The sequence below is a fragment of the Sciurus vulgaris genome (assembly GCF_902686455.1).
Source record: "Sciurus vulgaris genome assembly, chromosome: 6".
Lineage (NCBI taxonomy): Eukaryota > Metazoa > Chordata > Mammalia > Rodentia > Sciuridae > Sciurus > Sciurus vulgaris.
In genome coordinates, this window is record NC_136466.1 from 52,709,846 (window position 1) to 52,735,267 (window position 25,422).

A 25,422-nucleotide genomic window follows, 5' to 3' on the forward strand; every position below is an offset into this window, starting at 1 on the left:
ATGAGGCAAAAATTATGTTTAGCCAAAACGATCCTGGAAAGCTTATTGGATTGCCCATTGATCCACCTCCCTATGAACTCAGTGCTGCCAGGATTCCGCTAGTGTTGGAAACATTGCTTTCAGCATCAAATGAGGTAGGGCCAGGTAGGTGACAAGGTATAAAGTACATTTCTTTAAGCACTACAAAAGCCCCTGTGGGGGGAAGATCCTCATAGCATGAAATAAATGAGAACCAAATCAACAGAGAAGTAACAGGTAATTTTCTGCCTCATCTCCTATGTTCAGTATCAGGCCTAGACTCTGTGGGCAATAGCAAGTAGAGTTTCCAACCTGGTCACTTGCTTTCCTTTCTTCCTTTTTTTCTTCGTTTATTTGAATTGAGGATAAATGGATACATACAGTGACATACTGTACCTGTAAAGTCCTTGCAGGACTTTTCTGCCAGTGAATTTGTCAGGAAATATATTGTCAACGCCAAGGTTAAACACTAGAAAACAACATTTGTAATGAGAGAATTAAGTGGTCTGTATCCAAATGCTTTTAGATACATTTGGCCATGGTTTAGAGTAACTGTTTTTGAAGGCGGATGTCATACATGTTTAAATATATGTAAATCGTGTCCAATACTATGCTGAAGGGTAGCTTGGCAACAATACAGTGTTGCAAAAGTTGACTTCCTTTTTAAAGGGTCACATAGTTTATATGCCTCAAGTTAAAGAATTTTTTTTGATCAGACTGAAGTAATTGGGCACATTTTACTTAAAACTTTGCTTACTTACGAAACACACCCGCACACATATAGGCTGATGTGCTTCCTAACATGTTTATAAGGACTTTTCTGGTTAGACTATTTCTGGAAATGGGGGCACTTTTTTCCCTCTTGGTTCCAAGGTCAGTCTCTGTGCAGTGTCTGCTGGTGTCGGCAGTGGGATAAGCTGTACAGCCAACCTTGGACTTGTCCTCAACGACTCTCTTTTCTTCCTCATGTGCACATCCATGCTCACCACATGTGCTCCATCACCAAAGCCTGTTGGTTCTCCCCCATAGCACATTTGGAGTCTGACCACTGATATTGCTCTACACCAACCCCTGGAGCATCTGGTCTGAACTAATGCGGTACCTTCCAGGGGGCCACTGTTTCTATTCTTCCTGTCTCCTGGCTTGTTTGACCTAACCCCACCTAACCCCACGTTGGGCCTGATCTTATTAAATATAAATAAACCTGATATTCTTCTAGTTTAAACCATTCACTGGCTTCTCTCTACATAAGAATAAATTCCAAACCCCTTCTCAGGGTCATAAGGCCTGCAGAATCATGTCTCTGCCTTCCTCTTTTTCTTGCTACTCTCCCATTCCCCTGCACTGTGGCCTTCTTACTGTGTCTCTGCTGAGCTCACTCCCACCTTAGGGCTATTGACCTTGCAGTGCTCCCTAACTGGAATAATCTTCCTTCATATTTTTTTACAGAATGTTCTATTTCATCAATTAGGTTTCTACTATAACTCACCTCCTTATAATGGCCTTTCTTGACTTACATATGTAAAAGAAGCTAGCATTCTTGTCTCCTTCAAGCTTTTTCCCCTCTTATTGTACTTATCCAAGACTGAAAATACTTTATTGGCTTATTTGCTTGTTTATTGTTTGATTAATCCACTAGAATTGTGCTGTCCAGTATGGCAGCCACTAGCCATAGATAGTTACTTGAATTTAAATGTAATGAATTAACTCAGTGCTGTGGCACATGCCTGCAATCCCAGGAACTCAGGAGGCTGAGGCAGGAAGATTGCCAGTTCCAGGCCAGCCTCAGGAACTTAACGAGATCCTAAGCAATTTAGTGAGACCCTGTCTCAAAATAAAAAAATAAAAAGGGCTGGGGATGTAGCTCAGCAGTAAAGTGCCCCTGAATTTAAACCCCAGTACCAAAAAATAAAATAAAAATAAAATAAACTATAATAAATTCAAGTGAAATAAAATTTAAAATTCAGTTCCTTGATTACACTAGCCCACATTTAAATACTCACTAATTGGATGGCTAGTTGCTACTCTTTTGGATAGCACAGGTACAGAATGTTTCCATAAGCCAGAGAGTTCTGTTGAGCAGGACTGCACTGAAATATGCCTGAGGGCAGAGATCCTGTGGTTGGTTTGCTGTTGGAAGTCCAGCAGCTACCTCTGACACATGAAAGACTAGTGAATGAATGAGTGGAAGAACAGGAGCTTTATATTTTTCAGGAAGACTTGACACGGTCCCTTTAATATTTGTTGTCAGTCCTTCCACCTCCCTAAAATAGACTTAAGTTTTAGGATTAAAGAAATTAAAATCTAAATATACAAAGGGAAACTTGGAGAATGTTTAACTTGTAATGTAATCCCCTCTCATGCCACCTTTCACCTTGTCTTCTTAGAGCCTCACTTTGGGGACTACATCCTTCAAATAAAGTCTTTATCTTGCTTCCAGGAGAAAGGCACGTTTCCTCCTTGTCTCTGTTTAGCACAATGAACCATTTTCTCCCTTTATGTCTAGTATGTATGTGCAAGTGTTTTGCTCACACTCCCTGAGTTTGCAGTTCCCAAAAGCTGGAAATATGGAATGCCTTTGCCTGTGAGTTGTTACTCGTGCTATTTTTTTCTGAATTTACATGTGAAAAAAGTCATATTTTCTGAAAGTGCCTTGACAGTGTGTGGATTTGCAGTGCCCTATATCATACCGGACAGGCGAGATCTGCTGCTGCATCAGGGTTGTTGGTGCGTGTTGATTAAAAGCAGTGCTTTCTCTCTGGCTTGCTTCAGAGCTAATACCCTTATAAATTGTTACTGTGAACTTTTGAACTCAGAGAAACTTCTGAATATATGTAATAAGAAATAAGGTAATCTAAGACTGAGAATTTATATCTTCCCTGAAACAAATCATGTAGGGTTTTTTTTTAAGTTTGATTCTAGAATTTTTAATAATTTAATGTTTTAAAAATTATCTGGTTCTTAGAGAACAATTGTTCACTCACAGTTGTCTAGATTTTTGAAAAATCATTCCATGTGGTGTACATGAAAATTATTTTCAAATAAAAATAGTTTCAAAAACAACAATTGGTCATATTTAAGACAGATAAATAATTTAAACCCAAAATAATTTATTAAATCATGTTCTTAAGTCTAGATTCTATGAATATTAGATTTAAACTATGAAAATAAATGTAAGAGCATTTACCTTTTTGAGTAGGTTTCATATCTAATGTCTTAATAAAGTGAGAAACATGAAATTTTTAGACCTTGAATAAAATAAATGTTTGGTAGATTAGTTATGCCTTTCTTCAGTGAGCTTAATGAATTAGTGAACAATTTTCATTTAATGAGATAGCATGAGAGCAAGACAATAGCTCTTAGTACAAAACTGTATTTGTTTTATTTTTAATTGGAAAAGGTAAAGGGTAATAGGTCTTTAAAAGCTGAGTGATAAGCACTCCATAAATCTGTAGGCTTAGAGATAAAGATTTTGTTCTCCAGTGTGAACACAAACAATAGTGCCTTCAGCCACAGATAATAAGACCTTTGACTTCTGAAAAGGAGGATTTCATGCTGCAAGGATTTCTGTGTAGGGAACACATACCTCAGAGAAGCTGCTGGATTTTAAGAACTTTCTATGCAGTCAGTGTTAGTTTTCTGCACTTGTGGTGGGGTTCATCTATGCAGATGTAGGAAAGCAATATTCCAGGGAGCACCTGAAACCACTTTTCCACCATCCATTTTTTAATTTTGTGAATATTTTGATGTTAGAATTGCTTTTGGCCCATTGAGATCTAAGTGCTTTTTAACATGAGATCTAAGTGCCTTGCCAGTGAAAGAATAACCCACAACAAGTAGATGCATAAGAAGGCTTACCATTGCTTCAGATGCCTTGTGGCAGCCCCAGTTGAATAGAATGCCTGGGTCCATGTTGGAGCTGCAGATCCTCTGTCTTCCTGACAGGCTGCATAGCCTGCCCCAGAAACTGTATTTCCGGTTGCTTTCTTGTAAAGGTTAACAATGAATAGGGTTGTGTATTATAATCCTTTCTCTACCAGTTAAGTAAATCAGTGAATGTTACTTAACCTACATGGCCATTTTCCTATCTCTAAAATGGACATAATTGTCCAACTTTGCACAGTTGTTCTAAGTGTTAAAAGTTAGGCATCTAAACTGCTTGGCATGTGGTGGTTGCTCAGATTGCAGTAATGTCTCTTTGGTTCATGAAATTCACTAGTTGAACTTGGAAAAGAGGAGAACTCTGGATTTTTTGGATTACATTCAGTTAGCACTTAAGTTTAATTTGTAATGCCTCTAAGTATACTCCATGAGAAAATGTATGATTACATGTACCAGAAAGCCTCATTATCTCTGAATATTCAGGAGAGGAATGAAGAAAAAATGAAGCCAGTAAAACTTGGAACCATGGTTTTCACAGTAAATAGCAAAAAACAAAACTCAAAGGAAATAAATCACCTAATAGAATTTGTCTTGAAAAATCAAAATGAAATTATGAAAATAAGTCCATGAATGTCTATATTTAATAAAACTTAGGTTAGATCTTTGGGATGAATTGACCAACATTTCTTTCAACACAATTATATATTCATACCACATGACAGCCTTCATTTTGTGTTTGACTTTATAGTACATAACAAGAGAAAATCAATTTTGCTAAAAATGTTCTTGGGCTTCATCAACTTATTCAAAGTCCTCTTTGTATCCTTTAATAGTCAGATCGTTCTTTTGTGAAGCATCTACCACACCACCATCTTTGTTAATATCTTTCTGAAATTAACTGTTCCAAGTTTGCTAGTGGCCTGGTGTGTATTTCAGATATTCAATATCATTTTCTCTGACTTCACTAATCCTGCATCTTTTGCAAACTTTGCAATTTCACTTCCAACCTACTTGTATTTTATTACTTGTATTTTATTTGTGTTGCATTAAAGAAGGGTTTGAAATCCCCCACATCAGTGAGATTCCAAAGATGTTGATTTAATAGATACAGAGAGAAGCAGGGTTTGGGGAATGTTTATTAAAACAGCCAATTCATGAATATGTTCATGTTATGATGACTTTTATATCCCTTTGCACCCTGGAAGCTGTGGGAAGTTGGATAACCAGGGCTCCCTGTGTAGAATTATTGTCATCCCCTGATGAAGAGCTACACATGTCCTGAAGGTCCCCAGCATGATCCTTTTCAGCATGTTTTTTCATCCGGTCCCCTGGGCTTTCCAGAATAGCTTTTACATCAGCATCATTTGATTCTCTCCTTTCACATTATCAGTTCCTAGCAACGGCATAAATGTAAAAAAATAATAATAAAATAGGGTGTGTGGGGGGAGATTTTTCATGCTCTGTATCAGCACAATCAAGTTTTAATTGTTTATAAAATGACTACATAAATATGACTAAAGAAATAAAAAAAAAACCCAGACTAGTCATGACTATGCAAGAATGGTCCTGAAAGCTTTCTGCTCCTGTGGAATGAATTCAGTTAGGGGACAGTAAGAAGAGAGAATAATATGTATGAATATTCTAAATTCTGGCTGCAGAGTCCTGATTTCCTAATCATTTGCTGACCTGAATGCATTGAATAATTTTGCTTATCTACTCAATGGGCATATTAAGAATCAAATGGAGAAAAGTAAAAACATTGACAACTTGTACTTTGTTCTAGTCATTATTTTAAGGACTTTGCCTGTATTATCTCATTTAACCCTCATAATTCAAGGTCAAAGTGTCTTCACAATACCCTCAAGGGCCTATTTTATAGTGAGGATACTGAGTTTCCATCATTTAAATGCCTGTGAATGAACAATTATGGAGTACAAATCTGGCACAGAAGAATATGGATGCTGTTGCCTGTTGAGGTACAAAGAACTGGAACTACAAAGATTGTCAATAGAGCTCACCACAGGGGTGCACTGGAGATACAAGAATCTGAGCATTGCTGGATGTTGTGGTACACACCTGTAACCCCAGCAGTTGGGAGACTGAGGCAGGAGGATTGCGAATTCAAGGCCAGCCTCATCAATTTGGTAAGACTCTCAGCCACTTAGCAAAATTTTGTCTTAAAATTAAAAATAGAACTGGGGATTGTAACTCAGCGGTAAAGCACACTGGGGTTCAATCCCCAGTAACTACCCATCTAAAAAAAAAAGAATAGAATCTGAGAATAGAGGGTGCAAAGAATATTGTTGAAGACCATGCTTTACCTCTGTTAAGCTCAGAGCTATTCAGACTGCAGTATTGATTTGAAGAGAATTGTAGTGTATCGAATAGGAAATTTAAGGCTTATCAGTAGAAATGGAATGTTTGAATTCAGAGATCTCATAGGAATGTGTTCTAGTTACCAAGTTCAGAATCAGATTAGCCAGGAGATGGGGACCTGGAGAACGTCCATGGTTCACTAGATAACAAGAATGAAGTGAGCCAAGACCTTAGTCGGAGTTTGATGGAATGAAGCAGAGGGTCCAATGAGGCTGAACTGATCATGAACCACACTCAGTGGCCTTGGCATTGTCCCCTTCATAATGATACAGTGATAACGAACATGTTCAAGTGGATTAAATAATGCAGCAGCATGAGTTCCAGCTTACTTCACCTTGGGGAATGCAGATTCTGAGAAGTTCCATACCACCCTGAACCTGCCTCATCTTGCCTGAAAAATTTGATAAGGGTTTGAGCCCAAGACAAAAGACATCATCAAGAAGGGAGAGTATCCATGTTTAAATTCCAGGTCTATGGCTTCATTGCTTTTCGCACTGACTTGGTTACACTCAGAGATGCCAGCTGTCAGGTAGTCTTACATGCATGCTTTCTTGCCGTTCTACCAGTTGTCAGTGCCCCCTAGAAGGGACGTGGGCTGGAGGTGGCAGTGCTCCTTCTGAGGCCCTGTGTATGCTTGCCAGGAGTGACAAGGGCTCTGGACTTTGAAATTGGCTACCTTGGCCATACCTTAGCTGGGAGAGTTACACTCCCAAAAAGGGAAATTGGGTGTTAAACTAGGAGTAAACATACATTTATAATATGAAGATCTAATATGTCTTAAGTATCAGGGATAAAGAAGAAAAGAAAATTTGTGTTTTCCACAGCATCTCGAACAGTGCTAGTGAGGAGTTCAAAAACCTCTCTTGATTGATTTTTAAAGAGTTTGAAACTGGAAGCTGTCTTAAAGAAATAAACCACATGTTATACACATGAAAACATAGCATTTATGTTCAACTCTTTATTTTTCAGATATTTTACACCACGTGTCAGGACTTGAGATGAACATTCAAAACATTGTCATCTGAAAGCCAGGCACACATCTATAATCCCAGTGACTCAGGAGGCTGAGTCAGGAGGATCCCAAAGTTTGAGGTCAACCTCAGTAATTTAGTGAGGCCCTAGACGATTTAGTGAGACCCTGTCTCAAAATAAATAATCAAAAAGGGCTTAAAATGTAGCTCAGTGGATAAACATCCCTAGGTTAGCTACCCAGTCCAAAAAAAAAAAAAAAAAAAAAAAATGCCTTCTAGGCAGCTAATACTTGCATCACCATGTCTTTTGCCTGGTTATAATGAAAATGAGATATTCAGTGTTTATGAATGTCAAGCTCATGAAGTCACTTGAACTAAGCGCTTTGTTAGGAAGGCATGAGCAACAACCAAGTTGAGACCAAGTTGCTGTAATGTCAAAAAATAAATATTTGTTTTGTTAATTTTAATTTACTTTGTTTTCAATAAACTTTAAAAGAGTAGTGGGCAGAACAACTGAGGAGATCTGTGTCTTTTACTTAATAGTTCCATTAGCAAACTGTGTGGCCTTAAGCAAACCACCTGGCCCCTCGAGATCTCATTTTCCTTGTTGGTAAGCTGATACAAATATGCTAGACAATCTGATTTTGTAAATAGTGATGTTTAGTGGCTTCTCCCAATACAAGGAAACACAGAACAGAATAATCATAAAACAGGCACATGTAACGCCTTTGAGGAGGATTAGAGTTGGAACATAAACTGAATATCAAAAAAACCTACTGTTTTAATTGGTGTGTTTTCTTCCACTTGGCATTCTGACTGCTCTGTTGCTCTCCTCTGGTCCTTGATCAGTCTCATTTGGTTCATTTACTGTTGTGAAATATCCAACATCTTCTTACTCTCCCCAGTTCTCTTTCTGGGCTCTTTGGAATCTTAAACCCCTTATTTATTTTTTATTTTTTGAAATTATGGCCAATTTTATGATACATGCTTTTTTCCAAAAAAAACAGCACGTCATATTTATTTTAAAATATAAAGCTATGATTAGTTTTGTGGTAACTTTTTCTGTAGTACTGGTGTAGAAAGTTTGGGACATAATCTGTGGCTAAGCCAAAATTGGCTTTTTATAGAAAGATCACAGTTTAGTTTCATGTTTTCCTTCACTGATACTTTTAAGATTCTTTGCTGAGTGCTATGGGTTTTGGTGAACAAGACAAAGAATCTCCTTATGTGAAATGCGAATGCATGAACAGACAATGATACTAAGTTAGAAAGAGTGCATTGAATGTCATTTGCTTAGCAATTGACAGGTATATAATCTAGACTTGAAAGCAAATGTGAATTTAAAAGCTTCCTTGATAGTTACTTCCTAAGTAAACCCCTAAGCTGAGTCTTTAGAATAAATTCAAAGGGTAAATTAGTGAATTATTCATGGTAAAGTCTGAATAAACAGAAAACACTCTAAATATTTCAAATAGAAGGAAATTAAAAAGAGTGTTTATTACTATAAAGCTAAAAGAGCCAAGACTCTAGACTAAGCAAGATAAGGCAATCCTGAGATTAGTAAAAGCAAGAAGATACTGCCACACCTAGGGCGGAAAGGACAAAGGAAAGAGGTCTGTTATCACCACAGGTTAGGACTTTCCAACAAAGGTAGAATGGTGTTATAGCTTCCTTATCAGAGCTGATGATATATGAAGACCAGGCCTAGGCAGAGCAAGATTGTGAGTGAGTGTGTGTGTGTGTGTGTGTGTGTGTGTGTGTGTGTGTGAGAGAGAGAGAGAGAGAGAGAGAGAGAGAGAAAGAGAGGGACAGACAGACAGACAGTGGGGCAGGAACCAGGCAGGGAGAGACAGAGGGATAAAGAGACTAAGATATCCAGTCCCTTCAGTCATTTTCCTGATGACTTAACTGGAAGCCAGACCTACCTGGAAACCATTCAGCTGGCAAAGGAGCTTAGGAAATACAGTTTCCTAGGAGGATGACTGTGAGTTCATAGGCAAATGATTGCACCATTGGCAAGTGAAAAGCCAAAGATCTGGGGCTGGATGGCTTGGTGAGGTCATGAGAAAAGGAGAATGTATTCAGAGGGGAGGGATCAACATAAGCCCAAACACCAGGAAAAGAAAACGGCATGGAATATGCATAGAATCTCATTGTTGCTGATGTTGCCCATGTGAGTCAGAGACTGGTAGGAGCCAAAGAGAAGGCAGACTCCCAACATGGGAGGCTTTGTAGGACCTAGAAAGGGGCTGTCCTATAGAACAGTGGGTTTTTAGTAGGGAAGTGGCAAGGCCATATTTATATTTTAGGTCACTTTAATAATTGTATAGATTTGGAGAATGATTTTGAAGAAGCAAAAATCGAATTTCTTTGTCTTTTGTTCTCAGATTTATTCAAGCAAAAATACAATAAGATGCAACAGTAAGAAAATGGTAGAAAGAATGGAAAGGATAAAAATCTAATTGGTGGGATGACTAAATGTGCAGATAAGGGAGAGATAACACCCAACCATAATACCCAGCTCTCTAACATTAGCTGAACACAAGATGATGGTGTTGCCAGGCAAGGTTAAGTTTGAGAGGAGGATCCTGTGGGGACATCAGATGGTGATGTCCAGGAGCAGATAGAATTTGTGTACTTAGAGGTCAGTGTATGAATGTTTTAGTCAGATTTTTTTACTGCTGCAACTAAAAGACCCGACCAGCAAAATTACAGAGGAAGGGCTGGGGAGATAGCTCAGTTGGTAGTGTGCTTGCCTTGCAAGCACAAGGCCCTGGGTTCAATCCCCAGCACTGCCCCCCCCCCCAAAAAAAAAAAAAAAAAAAAAAAGCAACACTAAAGAGGATGGAAGATTTATTTGGGGGCTTATGGTTTCAGAGGTCTAAGTCAATGGACAGCCAACTCCATTTCTCAGGATTGAAGGTGAAGCAGGATGTCATGGTGGAAGAGTGTGGCAGAGGGAAGCAGCTTACATGGTGATCAGGAAGCAGAGAAAGAGTCTACTGGCCAGATACAAATATATACCCAAAGCCACACCCCAATTCCCCCTCCTCCAGCCACACCCTACCAGTTCAGTTACCACTCAGTTAAATCCCTATCAGGAGATTAAACACTGATTGGGTTAAGACTCTCACAACCCAATGGTTTCTTCTCTGAACCTTCTTGCATTGCCTCGCACATGAACTTTTCTGAGATACCACATCTAAACTGTAACGATGAGTAAGAAGAGAGGTGGATGGAGGTTTTTTTTTGCGGTATGGAGCAAAAGAAAGAAAAAGAGAAAGAATATCAAGGTTGAATTTGGATTTTTTGGTAGGAGATGATAATGTTCTGGATCATTTCAGAGGAAAAAGGAGGACACACTAAGTTGTGCTTGGTTAAGAAGTGAAAGGAAGATCAGAAAGTGGCAATGCAATGATAAATATAGATAAACACCTCTCCAAAGTTTGAATGAAAGGAGAGAAAAGATGAGATGGAATCTGAACTTGGGGTGGGTTTTATTTGTAGGACTAGTAGAAATTCAGGTTATGCATAGTCAGATGCAAAAACAACAACCACCACAAGAACAAAAAACAGATAAGGTCAGTCTCTTTCTCTGCTTCCTGATCACCATGTAAGCTGCTTCCCTCTGCCACACTCTTCCACCATGAGGTCCTGCTTCACCTTCAATCCTGAGAAATGGAGTTGGCTGTCCATTGACTTAGACCTCTGAAACCATAAGCCCCCAAATAAATCTTCCATTCTCTTTAGTGTTGGTTTTTTTTTTTTTTTTTTTTTTTTTTTTTGGCAGTGCTGGGGATTGAACCCAGAGCCTTGTGCTTGCAAGGCAAGCACACTACCAACTGAGCTATCTCTCCAGCCCTTCCTCTATAATTTTGCTGGTCAGGTCTTTTAGTTGCAGCAGTAAAAAAATCTGACTAAAACATTCATACACTGACCTCTAAGGTCAGTCTTTACAGAATAGAGATAGAGACCAAGGGCTCAGGACAAGGGTCCAACCTGAAGAAGCATGAGGACATTTTCCTCAATTGTTTATCAAGGGACTGATCTTATTCTGTGATGATAATGTATTTAGAATTCCAGTCTTTAGCAAAGATCCCGAGTATCATGTTTTCATTTTGAGCAGAAAGCACCTCTATTACTATAATATGTATCATATTAGGAGCTAAACACTAGTAAAAATTAGCAGTCATGATCATTCTGCAATTTCAAACTGGGTTCAGAGTTTTGTTTGAGTCCCATGATCATCTCATAGCTGTGTGTCTGATTAAGTATATACATACACAAACACACACACACAAGCATACGAACCTACACGTGTCTATTTACGCTTCATTTTCTCTGAGAAATTTCTTATTAGAAACCTGAGACATAAGTAGGCAGGACTGGCCAAAGCTTCTGTATCTCATACATGATTTAGCCCAGGTCTTTTTAGCCTAGGATTTGGATTCCTAGAGCCGTCTTTAGCAGATGCTGTCATTCTGATAGATTGGCCTGGAAGGTGCCAGGTGTGTAGGCACCGCCTCCTCCACTTTACTTTGAGGTTCAGCAAGCCTTTCAGCCTCAGTCATCCTGGAACCTCTTCCCTGGCACTTATAGTGTCAAGCAAGGGTAGTGAGCAGTTTCCTTGAGCACCACAGGATCAACCCGCTTATGGTGGCAGCTCCTTCCCTCCCAGTCTCCTGCCTTCTGTTCTGAGGCCACCCCGGATCCTGCTCACAAAGCTTTCCCATCTGGGGCTCTTCCTTTCCACACACGACAACGAAAGGCACTTCTGGGGTCTCATACTTGCAGACTTTTCATCATGGCCTTGTTCTCAAATTCTCTCATCTTTCTCTGCTACCAATTGCTTCCAGTTATTGAATCCAGTATATCCAGAAGTCACAAATTTCTTTCTGTTTCTACTCAAGGGTTTGCCAACCCACTGCATTTTGGAGCCACACAAATCTGATGGAACTCCTGACTCAGTTCTGAACCAACTGGAACTGATCAAGTTTCTCAGCCTTATTGCATCTAATAATACCTTGTAGGGTTATCGTAAGAATTTCAGGAGATAACGGATGTGAGGGATCCAGCTCAGTGCCAGGCTTAATAAATCTCAGCTCTTTTCTCCCACCAGAGTGACCTGGAGCTCTTATCCACATTTCCCAGCACTTAGCACAGTAATATAATTAGCAACATTACTATATCTAAAAGGCAATTACCATTTAATTGCTCTGGCCTCAGCCAGCCTGAAGTTCTTCTCCATTCACTTCTAATTTGGGGCTAGGGGTTTGTAGTTCTACCCTAGTTGGTCACAACATCACTGTTTCAGAATTGAAAATAACTTCAGGCAGCCATTGATTAAAAGCTAGAAGATTTGGTAATGCCTTCCATTTGGTTCTATATAAAAATGCAGATTTTAATTTGCTCCTGGCCAGTGAACAAATCAGTTTCCAGCAACATCTTCCTGTGAGTCGGTGAATAATCCTGCTTGGTTAGGCCAGCTCTGTTCTCAAGATGTGAGTCTCCCTCCCCCACTCCATCCTGCTCTTCATTAAAATACATCGGTGCCCCTGTATAGATTCAGACTTTGAATCAAGTTTCAGGCATCTCTTCTCAGAAGACATTTATTTATATTACATACTTAATTTAAAGGAGTAAATGCCCTTCCCTCAGCCTCTGAAGTTTGTTTATCTTAGTGCTACTGTGAGAACATAATGCCCAAATGAAGGCAGTGTGTTTTATTTCACCACCTTCCAACCCAACGTCGCACAAAGTAATGGCAGTCTCTAATCAAGAGGAGACTGAGGTACTTAGGGATTTCCACTTGAAATTTTTAATATTAGAACTGCATATGTGCATTTAAGGAAACCTAAACTGCCTTATGCCACACGGAAAACATTTACATCTGAACCATTTTATATGTGATTTGGAGTTAAAGTAAATTCTAAATAACTTTTAGCAGTTTGAGATTTGGAAAATAGCCTGGGCCATATAAATTCTCCTTTAGTTCTCTTTCTGTTAAATCTTATGCCAAAGTAAATGGAAGCTGTAGAGAACCTTTGAACTCCTCAGTTCTCAAGTGACCTCAGTGAAGTTGGATTGGCAGAGCCAATGTTTGGTTTTCAAAGGAAGATTATTTTTTTCACTCCCTCTTGAAGTGTCCATAGCAGAGTTACCTTCTTTGGCGGAGGATGCAGTATTGCCTCCTGGGCCCTCTTGGCTCTGGGCCATGGATATCACTCTGAGAAATGGGACTTTGACTTTAAGGAGCTTGTCAGTGTGAGGACCTCACTGCAGATGGCATTGCACTGGTGATTCCCCGGCTTGGCATCCAGGTTTGTCAGCACCTCTGTTTAATAACAGCTCTCCCTCCTCTGTCCTTTCAAAAAGAGATGTTGAAAGCAGATGTCCTGGAGTTCAATGCCATTTCTTCATGCTGCTTAGGTAAGTGGCTTAACTTCTCCAGATTTCAGTTTCCTTTTCTTTGAACTGGAGATTAAAAGAATACCCACATGGATCTCTCTCTTCCCTAAACATTTTATGTTTGCATTCACAACCAGGTGACTTCTTATATTGACTTGTTCACTTTTATTGATTATTGACAAATATTAAAATACAAATTTAATATCCTGTATTATACATGTATATACACAGAATATAAAGTAATATAATTAACATATATATTATACAATAACATGTTCTTACTACTAAACCATATACCTCTAGGTAGGGACAATGACTTCCATTCTTGCATATGCTTAAGTATGGGGGACACAGTAAATTCTCAGTAAACACTCTTTATCCTACTGTCACATACTTAAAAAATGAAAGAATTCATCAGGTAAGAAAATATTCACAAAATTAATTGTATTCCTCTTATATTTACAAATGTCCCATTTTTCTAGTTTAGAGGTCACCTTGAAAGAAAGACATGGCACTTTTTCCCCAATGCAAAGGCAAATCTATTGTTTGCCATATTTGTTACTATTTGGGCATACTGGAAAAACAGTACCATATAATAATTTCTTAATTCATTATCCTACAGTTAAATCTCAAATATAGGTGGGTGCTGAGGTTTGAATATGATTAGAGTGTACTCCTCAGGGGTTCATATATTGGAAGATTATTCACGAATATGATGATGTTGGGAGGTGATAGAACATCCAGTGGGAGGTGAGTAGATCCTTAGGGATGCTGCCCTCAGAAAAAATTGATGTCGTTCTTGTGCAACTCTGATTCTCTTGAGAAGTTTGTTGTAAAAGAGAAAGACTGGCCCCCTTTGCTCTCTCTCTATTTTCCTGTCTCACTATATGATCTCTCCCTTCCATGTGTACTTCAGCCATTGTGATGCCATCTTCCATGAGGTCCTCACCAGAGCTGAGCTGATATTGATGCCATGCCTTTAGCCCTCCAAACTGAGCTAAATAAACCTCTTTTCTTTAAAAAGTACTCAACTTCACGTATTTTGTTATAACAATGGAGAATGGACCAAATACAGAAGATTGATACCAAGAATTGGAGTCAATACTCTAACTGTACCTAACAATTTGGAGCTGGTTTTGGACCTAAGCAATAAGCAGAAATTGGAAGAATTTGGAGAAGCTGGCTAGAAAAAGCTTTGAATGCTGTATGTGGAGCATCAGGAGTGATTCTGATGAAGGCTCAGAAAACCAGACTAGGGAACTACTTTGAGAGGGAAATGAGGATTCTATGGGAAATTATAGTACAGGCCATCCTTCTTACACTGTTGAAAGAACTTGGCTAAGCTGTATGCCTTGTATGTATGCCTTGGAGCTTTATGAAAGGTTGAATTTAAGAGTGGTGACCTAGGGTATTTGGTGGAAAAAATTTCTGAACAGCAAAACATTCATGTCACAACATGACTACTACTGGCTGCCATTAGTCATATTTACAGTGAGATTTGGGAGCAAAAGGGAAATTCATAGCTTGGCCAGGAGAGAAGAGAAAAAGCATCCTTAGAAGGACAAAATGAGTACAGCTCAGATTCCTAAAGAGATTAACATGGGAAAAAAGGGACCATATGTTAATTGGCAAGATAATTGGGACTTGAGTGTATCTCAGAAATCTTCCAGGCCACTTTTCCCATCACAGGCCCAGAGGCCTAGAATAGAACTATTTCAGAGAACCCTGGTGATCTCTCCATGGGCTTGCTGCCCAGGTCCTCCACAAGAGTCCTCTTGTTATTCACTAGTGATACACTCCATGGCTGAAGCTGTAGTTCAAATGCAATCAAACACAGTTCTTGCTGGCAGCACACTTCGGTGGTGTTCTTGTGGTGCTAGTTCTACAGGTGCAAGAGTGAAAGTTATGGGGTTGTGGAAGCTTCCACCAGAATTTCAAAGGAAAGTGTGAGCAGCCAGGCAGAGACCTGCTACAGACCCAGAGCCAGTAGAGATCCTCCACTGGGAAATGCTTAGTGGAGCTGCTAAAGTGGATCCCAGGAAAGCAGAACAACCAGCAGTATGCAGAGCCAACCTAGTAAAACTACAGCCCTCAGCATATAGCCAGAAATATAACCATGTCAGTCATAACCAGAAAAGCCAGTGGACAAGGTTCCCTGAGACCTCAGGGTCCATTCCCCTGAAGGTTGCACAAGATGCCAGACTTAGAACTTCAAGATCAAATGTCTATCCTGGTGGATTTTATTCTTGCTGGAGACCTGTGACCCCCTTTCCCTATTCTTTAAGCATATATTAGGAATATTTACTTTGTGCCTGTCTGTCCCTTGCAGCTTAGAAGGGTGTATTTTGGTTTTGATTTTACAAGTTCATGCCTGGAAGCAGGTTGCCTTGATTCTCAGATGAGACTATGTACTTGGACTTTTGAGTGATGCCAGAATGAGCTCAGACTTCGCTACTATTGGGGATGGAATGAATATACTTTGCATTGTGAGACTGCGCTTCAACACTGTGGCCTAGGAAGAGAAGGCTATGGTTTGAATATGGTTTGAGGGCATCTCCAAAAAGTCCATATGTTAGAAGCTGGTCTTCAATAGCGGTGCATGTTTGAAAGTGGTAGAACCTTTAATATGTGGGGCCAAGTGGAAGGTGATGGAATCATAGGATCTGCTGACCTTGGCAAGAATTAATATAGTTCCCATGGGATCCTGGTTAGTTCTCATGAGCAGGTTGTTAGGAAGAAGCCAGACTAACCCCTCCCTACTCTCTCTCTGCCTTCCTTTTTCACCACATGGTCTCTGCCTCTCATAAACACTTCTACCATAATGCTGTCCACCATGTAACAAAGCCAAAGGGGCCCTCACCATGGGCCAAATAAATAGGGAAGCCTGATCTTGGAATTTTAGCTTCCAAAACTGTGAGATAAATAAACTTCTTTTCTTAACACATTATCCAGTGTCTGGTATTTTGTTATATAGCTATAAGAAATGGATTAATACAGTGGGCTCATAGGTTGCTTGTCATTCGGGGTTTTTCTTCATGACTCTATAAATTTACCCCGGGTAGTCATTTGTCCTTCTGCTTAAATACTCTATAGAGTGGGGGAGTCACTACTGCTGGATACAGCCTTTTTAAAAAATTAGTGCATCATACTTATCTGAAACAGTAGGGTTTATTTTCACATATTCATAAATGCGTATAACATAGTTTTCTTCAATTCAGTCCCTAGTATTTCCTCTTTCTTTTCCTCCTCCCTCCTGGCGATACCCTTCCTCTACTTTATCAATCTTTCTTCTTTTTATTTACTTACTTATTTTTAATTGGCCCATTATGATTTGTTACAGTTTAGATGTGGTGTCCCCCAAAAGCTCACATGTAAGACAGTACAAGAAGGTTTGAAAGAGAAATGATTGGGTTATAGCCTTAATCTAATCAGCAAATTAATCCCTGATGGGATTAACTGGGTGCTGACTTGAGGAAGTGGTTCATTGGGGGTGTGACTTTGGGGTATATATTTGTATCTGGCAAGTAAGTGTGTGCGAGAGGCAGAGACCACATGGTGAAAAAGGAAGGCTGAGAGAAAGAGTATTCTCTCTCTCTCTCTCTTTCTCTCTCTCTCTGCTTCCTAGTCCTCAGTGAGCTGCTTCCCTCAGCCACACTTCTACCATATTCTGCCTAACCTGGAGACTTGAGCAATGGAGTCTGCTGTCTATGGACTAAGACTTCTGAAATCATGAGACCTCAAATAAACTTTTCCTCCTCTGCAGTTATTCTGGTCGGGTCTTTTGGTTATAGCAACAAAAAAGCTGACTAAAACATAGTTGCACTTAAAATTGAAATGAATTATGATATATTCATACATGTGCATAGCATAATGTTGTTACCATCGTGCTCAAATTCTTCCCTTTTTCCACTGGTCCTCCCTTCCCTTCGGTTCCCTGTTTGTCCTCTACTGATCTCCCTTCTGTTTTCACGAGATGCTTGTTTTTCTCTCTAGCTTCCTCATATGAGAAAAAACATTCAACTCTTGACTTTCTGAGTCTAGCTTATTTCCCTTAGCCAGATGTTCTACACAGTTCCATCCATTTACCAGCAAATGACATCATTTCATTCTTCTTTATGACTAAGTAGAAATACATTGTGCATATATACCACTCTTCTTTATCCATTTGTCTATTGATGGGCACCTAGGGTGGTTCCATAACTTGGTTATTGTGGATTGTACTGCTCTATAGTTAGGAATATTTTCTTTGTGCCTGTCTGTTCCTTTGCATGTATCACTATGGTATGCTGATTTTAATTATTTTGGGATAAATATCAAAAAGTAGGATAGCTGGGTCACATGGTAGGTCCATTCCTAGTCTTTTAAGGAATCTCTATACTGCTTTCTAAAGTGGTTGTATTAACTGGCAGTCCCACCAACAATTTGTAAGTGTACCTTTTCCCCCACATCCTCACCAGCAATTATCATTATTTGTATTCTTGGTGATTGCCATTCTAACTGAGGTGAGATGGAATTTCAGTGTAGTTTAATTTACATCTCCATGATTGCTAATAATATGTTAAAACATTTTTTTCTTATGTTGATTGGCCCTTTATATTTCTTATTTTGAGAAATGTCTCTTTAGATCTTTTGTCCATTTCTTATGTGGATTATTAGGGGGGTTTTTTGTTTTTTGTTTTTTCTTTTTTGGTACCACAGATTAAACCCAGTGGTGCTTAACCACTGAGCCATATCCCCAGGCCTTTTTGTATTTTATTTAGAGAAAGGGTCTCACCAAGTTCCTTAGGGACTCACTAAATTGCTGAGGCTGGCTTTGAACTTGGGATCCTCCTGCCTTAGCCTCCTTAGCCACTGAGATTACAGGTATGTGCCCCCACACCCAGCTGATGTTAAGTTTTTAAATTCTTTTTATATTCTGGTTATTAATCTTCTGTTGAAAGAGTATTTGACAATGATTTTCTCACATTCTGTAGGCTGCTTCTTCATACTCTTGTATCCTTTGATATGCAGACCTTTTAAATTCAGTGCCATACCATTTATAGATTCTTGGTTTCATTTCTTCATCTTTCAGATTCTTAAGGAGGTTGGCACCTTTGCCAGTGTGTTGGAGTGTTACCCCTATGTTTTACTTTAGCAGTTGCAAATTTTGTGGTCTAAATCCTAGGTCCTTGATTCACTCTGAGTTGATTTTCATGCAGGGTGAGAGGTAGGGATCTAGTTTTATTCTTCTACATATGAATATCCATTTTTTCTATACACCATTGGTTAAAAAGGCTATTGTACCTTGTCAAGGATCTGATAACTACATTTATGTGCATTTGTCTGAGTCTTCTAGTTTATTTAATTGGTCTTCATATATGTTTTTACACCAAAACCATGCTGTTTTTGTTACTATAGTTCTGTCATATAATTTGAGATCAGGTATTGTGGTGCCTCCCACCTTACTCTAGTTTCTCAGTATCAATTTGACTTCTGAATCTTTTATTCTTTCATATAAATTTTAGGGCTATTTATTCTAGTTCTGTGAAGAATGTCATTGGTATTTTTATGTGAATTGCATTGAATTTATGTAGATTGCTTTTGGTAATATGGTCATTTTGGTGATATTAATTTTACCTACCCATGAACTTGGTAGGTCTTTCCATCATCTAAGGTTTTCTTCAATTTTTTTTCTTCAGTGTTTTATGATTTTAATTATATAGTTCTTTTACCTCTTTAGTTATATTTATTCCTAAGTATTTTGGGGGGCTGTTGAGAATAGGCTAATTTTCTTGATTTCTTTTCGTTTTATTATTTTTATCTTTATTTATTTATTTTTTTTTTTGGTACCAGAGATTGAACTCAGGAGTACTCTACGACTGAGCCACATCCCCTATTTTTGTATTTTATTTAGAGACAGGATCTCACTGAGTTACTTAGCATATCACTTTTGCTGAGTCTGACTTTGAACTCACAATCCTGCCTCAGACTCCCAAGCTGTGGGGATTACAGTGTGCAACCATGCCCAGCTTGATTTCTTTTTCAGCAGTTCATTGTTAGAGTATAAGAAAGCTATTGATTTTGTATGTTTTCTGTGGATACAGTATTTTTCCATTTCAAGTACACCATCTTGAATTGGCATACAGAATGCTTATAGGACTTCGAGGTACAGATGTGTAAACATCAAAATAAGTGTATTCATAGATCTTATCTGTTGGATGTACCAATTGTAAATCTTTAGTGGGAGATTGAGACTAATTAGTAAAAAAATCTATAGTCTGACAGTATGTGTGAAGAGGGACTAAGAACCAGTGATTTGGAAATCAGACATAACTGGCTTGGATTCCTGTCTTATTCATCCATAACTTAGAACATTTACTCTCTGGTCTTTTATTTTCTTATCAGTGAAATGAGAATGATATGAAGAATTAAATAATATTGACTTTATAAAGCATAACACCAGTACAGTATCTGAGTCAAATAAATTATAGCCAACATGAACATTATTATTTTATGTTATTACTATTTATTACACTATCATCATCATCATCTTTAGAAACAGAATTTCCTACTTGACTGTAATTAACATTGATGTTTCTAAGGAAACACAAATGTGGTGTGTGGCAACTCTTGAGTGTAGCAATCTTTGTATCCAAATACGGAGAAGGGGGTTAATTAGAAATTGTTAGCCCCAAACCCTCACCTGCCCCAGCAGTGAGGTTGTGGGGTACCTGCTAATACTGTGATAAATCTCTTGTCACATGCACACTAGGAGTTTTTCATTCCCTTACTTAAAGGGTTGGCAGATACCAAGTACTGAGTTTTTTATTCAGATAAAGTATCAACTAATTTCATATCACTCTAATCCATAATTTTTTTTTTCAGACCAAGGTTGTGCTTAGAAAAAAACCTTTCCTCAAAAAAAGTCCTGGTTTGTAGTATTTGTCAATTTCCATGGTGCACATTTTCCCAGCACTGCTAATTATAAGCTCTCAACATGAAGTCACTGAACACAGAGTTGTGAGGAAGTGATCCCAATTGCACACATCAGTGAAAACTATTTCCATTGCACCACTGGGTCAGGAGGAAATTTATGTTTTGACAGTGTATAGTAGAACGATTGACAATAACACTTCCAAGCAAGTGCAACAGAAGGAAAGTACAGCCACAATCCTCATAAGATTGTCATTTAGCAGACTGCCATAGATGCTGGTGATTCCATAAGATCATGTCACCTAGTGATGTCATAGCCATCATAGTTTGTGTAATCACACTCTGTGATGGTCACACAATGATGACATCAGATGTGGAAGCATTTTTTTCAGAACCTTTGCTTATTGTTAAGCCCTGCATGACAGTAGTTTGTGCTCAGGGTAAGTAAGATCCTTAGTGTATACTTGGCCAACAGGATTCATTCAGAAGTGAGTTAATGTCAGGTTTCTTGAGCAGTGTATTTCAATGCCATCTTTCTGCCCTTGCTCTGTACTCTCCAATCATACTTAGGAGAGAAGCCTTTCCCCATCTCTTGTTCTCCAGGCAGCAAAAATCTCTCTAATCACATCCCAATTGTTAAATATTTTGTTAACCAGCAGTTTAGAGATTTGGTCCTGGCCATAGTGTCCATGTTTATAAAACTGTCCTCTTACTTCCTTTTTCTCCTACCCTTTCCCCATCTGCCTTCTGTCCCTCCCTTTTTTCCTTCTTTGTTCCCCTACTTCCTTCACAAGTATTTTCTACCATCTTTTGTATTCCTGACAACCCCATGAGATCATCAGAACAGGTAACAGTATTCCTGATTTGCAAAAATAGCAAAGTACAAAATACTGTACTTGTATAAGTCTGTCATGCTGTTCCCTTCAATCTTATTTTGATATTTTGTGATTTTGAATATTTTGATATTTTGTGAATTTGATATTTTGTGATATTTCCTGGTAATTTAAGCACTGACCACATTTCCTTTGCTGTAATAAATTTAATTTTAATCTCCCCCTCATGATTGTTGAAAGCTTTACCATACTGTGTCTAGGAAATTGCATTAGAGTACTATAAATACATTTCTGAGAACTTTTAATTAAGCAATGATACCTAGAACTTTCTTGTCATAATTAAGTCCTTGGAGGCACTGTAACAGAATTCTCTTGGGAAACCATTCTGCTTTCAGCAGCTCATCCCTGGAGCAAGCAGAATTCTGTTATGGGTCATTTTTGAACTGTTAGAGTGATACCAGTGGATGATTTTTTTCAATATAGCCAATTTAAAAGAAAAAAAGAAGTCTTTTCCCTAAAGACCCCTCTCCCAAAAAAAGTGTTCTGAAAGCCTAATGAGTCAAGCTGAAGAGAAAAGATATTTGAAATACTGACTTGGCATTTACCATGAAGCTCTCTGCAGATGTGCTTGAGATCATCGCTTGTGCCATTCTAATCCTTGTGAGTTTTGTGGGAAATGTGTGTTTATTTTATTCTACGAGGAAGTGTATCTCTGGACGTTTGCAGATATCATTTCTTCTCATTTTCAGTCTTGTATTTGTCCACCTTATTAAAAACTTGGTTGTCAATGTCATGAAAATTGTTTATTCTTCCGGTATCATGCTGGATTCAGCTGGCTGCAAAGTTCTGCACTTCACCTCGGCTCTGACAACTTCGCTGGCCATCTGGTTCCTGTTACACTTTGCATTGTTCTACCACCGGAAGCTCTACCACATTGTCTACCCCTCGGGCGAGGATGCAAACCTGGACCAACAGAAACATTCTCTGAAGTGGGTCTCTGCACTTTGGGTGGCTGGTGTGGCAGTGTACATCCCGGTTTTAATATATACTAGAAAATCAGAATACCTGAACGCAGGAAATGATACAGAATCCTTGTCTACTAACAGGATTTACATGGATTGCTTAATTGGCTTTGGAAATGAGCAGGTAGAGTTTTACTATGGGAAAATATTTTTAGTTCTGATTGATATTCTTCCTCTAGCTATCTTAGTCTTTGTCTGTTTCTGGATGTCTTTCCTCCTTTCAGAGAAAAGGAAGATGACATATGGTGACATCTGGATTGGAGATGATGATTCAGAAACTGAAATCCTTAGAGGGGCCAAGTTCAGTATTTTATTAATGTTGCTGATCACTCCACTTTGGATTTCTCACTTTATCTTAGTCTATTTCTTGAAAGACTTGGCAGCATATGTCTTTATTCCAGCTGTTCTCACAGCCCTCTCTTCAGGCTTCTCTGCTCTCAGTCCTTTCCTGCTTATGTTGGTTAATTACAAAATGAAGTTGGTGTCTCTCTGTAATGCCAAGGAGGAAAAACCCACACTACAGTCTGCGAATGTTATTCTTTCTCCGTACACTTAAGGGCCAAGAACTCAATTTTAATGCCTGGAAAACAGTCCTCATCATTGGAGGGTGCAGCTAAAATTTTCATAGCCCTTATTAAATAACAGTTTCTGAAAGGACTGCTAGAGAATTGACTCATCTCCAAAATAGACGAACGAGGGAAACTGCAAGAGGAAGACATAAGATCACTAAGTTATTGCATGTAAAAGAAAATAGTCATCACACCATTTGTTATTTAGGATTAATACCAAGACTTTTAATGTAGCAATTCTAAAGTAACTCAACAACAGTCACAGTCTGGAAATGAACTCAACATAAACACTGTATTAAGTATTTACCCTGTGCAATGTGTTGTATAAAAAAACAACATAATGTTGAAACTGAGGATAACATTTCCTAGATGAATTCCCAAAGATACTCCTGAGTAATCTTATGTTTTCATCTGTGTTTTTCTTGAAATGCCTCCACACATATTGGAAGTACATTAGGTAGGTGTGTGGTGTTTAGTTTTTGAACTTTTAGTAATAGGACCTCATGTAAGCTGGAAGTACATTTTATTCATTGACCTTACCCTGTGTCTTTAGAAAATTAGGGCTAGATAAAAAGCATTGAATTAAAGAATTAACTTGCTAAATTATACTCAGGATATATATAGAGATGTGCAACTGTTTGGTTGCTGCAGACATGTAGCCCACTGTTATTACTTAAACATGAAAATATATATCAAACTATACCCTTTTCTTCAGAAAAAAGAACATTTATTTTATATATGATTTATTTCCTTTTTTGGTTATTAAGTTGGTACATTTACAAATTACAAAAAACTGATAAAATGCTCATAGTAATTTGGTTTCTTGATTTGGATTCAATAAAAGTAATCACATTATACTTCCAATTAAAAATACAAATAAATAAACATGCATGGCCGGGTTTTTATTTTTCAGTATAGCCATTTGGAGTTCTTTGGATACAGGGAGTAGTTATCTTAAATATCTGTGCATACATTTGCATCAGCATTGAATTTTAAGCTTATTCCTGTTATATTTTAAAATTTTCCTTTTTTATGACTAGACTTGGGATTTATTCTGTTATACTTATAGTGAATGAATATCTTGGAATTGAGATTCCTGCTCTAAAAAGACTGTTGAAAATTATAAATCTGGATCTCATTTACAAAAAAACACTTAGAACATCTTTGCGCTCATGAAGTGCTACAGAGAAAGTAAATTTTAAAGTAGCCAAGGCTTAAATTATGTAGGATTGTGTGGACCAATGTCTGTCCCTTGCATAGCACTGGAAATTAAAAACAAAACAGACAGACTTAAGACCTTCTGAGATTTCCAGGTGGTCTTCATGGGAAATGCTCAGTGGAGTCCACTGAGGCAGTTTAATCAGAAGGGCACTAGGCATGGATCCTGTATAATGAATTTAACATCTGGGGAGCTGGAGGATGTGGGAAAGAGGTCACCATCTGCTAATTAAGTACAGATGTAGCTAGAGCTGGGAATGGACAGCAGTCTTAGGTTGTGATTCTTAAGTGTGGTTCTGGGACCAGAAGAGTCAGCATTACCTGGGAACTTGTCAGAAATGCAGATTCTTAGGCCCCACCTCAGATCTATTGAATCAAACTGGACTAAGACCAGAAATCTGTTTTAATGAGCCTTCTGGATGATTCTCAGCATGCTAATGTTTGAGAGCCTCTATTCTTGGGTTACTTCAAAGTTTAATCCCCACAAGCGATCAGAATGAAGCCAAGATAACTGACTCAGAATGTCATCTTCCATGCTCTCCATGTGTATTCCTGTCATTTCTCCTTCTCTCTAAAATGGTAATCAGGATCGCTGTCTGTACACCATACATTCTCGACAATAATTGCCAAATGAACAAGTCCACTGTAGAAATCAATCTTTGCAAAATCAAGAATAAGCATGACCACTTCAGGTGCGCCAAAAATTTGAAACTTGGATTTGGATAGTTTCCTGTACATAACTAAGACTCCAGTTCCCAGATTATTCCATAGTTCCTTTCCAGAAGCCAGTGTAAGACACAGTTGGCTTAGGCCCAGGCTCAACTTCCCAGTAGTAGAAAGGTTGTTTTTTTTTTTTTCTTCCCAGATATTCTTTTTTTGTGTGGGCCTCATTAGATCAGAGTTTCATCCTTGTGGAATTGATAAGTTTTCATCTGCAACAGAGAGTCATATGCTCACTGAATGAGCAACATTCCAGTTCTCTTTCTAAATCATTTTCATTTTAACTTTTTTGCTCTCTCCTTTATCCTCTCCTATTTCATTCAAGTTCCTCGTTGGATTAGGACAGCAGATGAAGGAGGATGACTGCGATTCAACAGAGATTGTCACGGTAGCTCCCTGAAGAAGGGGAAAGCCAGCCAGGACAGTGCCAAGGACCCACAGACCAGGTGTGGTTTCAGGGACACTTCCCAATGTCCTCTCAGACCACACGAAG

At 38.5% G+C, this 25,422-nt stretch overlaps 2 protein-coding genes across 4 annotated transcripts in view; both read left to right on the top strand.

Annotated features, from left to right (window-relative positions):
- SNCAIP (synuclein alpha interacting protein) overlaps window positions 1-25,422 on the top strand; it is a 149,493-nt gene that overhangs the window by 43,625 nt on the left and 80,446 nt on the right. The window lies entirely within an intron of this gene.
- Window positions 19,652-23,783, top strand: LOC306664159 (uncharacterized protein). The gene has a single exon (XM_079144936.1). The coding sequence runs from the start codon at window positions 22,007-22,009 to the stop codon at window positions 22,976-22,978; it is 972 nt and encodes a 323-aa protein (XP_079001062.1). The 5' UTR covers window positions 19,652-22,006; the 3' UTR covers window positions 22,979-23,783.

Excerpts from the sequence above, each read along its gene's own strand:
- LOC306664159 (XM_079144936.1), top strand. The coding sequence starts at position 22,007 with ATGAAGCTCTCTGCAGATGTGCTTGAGATCATCGCTTGTGCCATTCTA.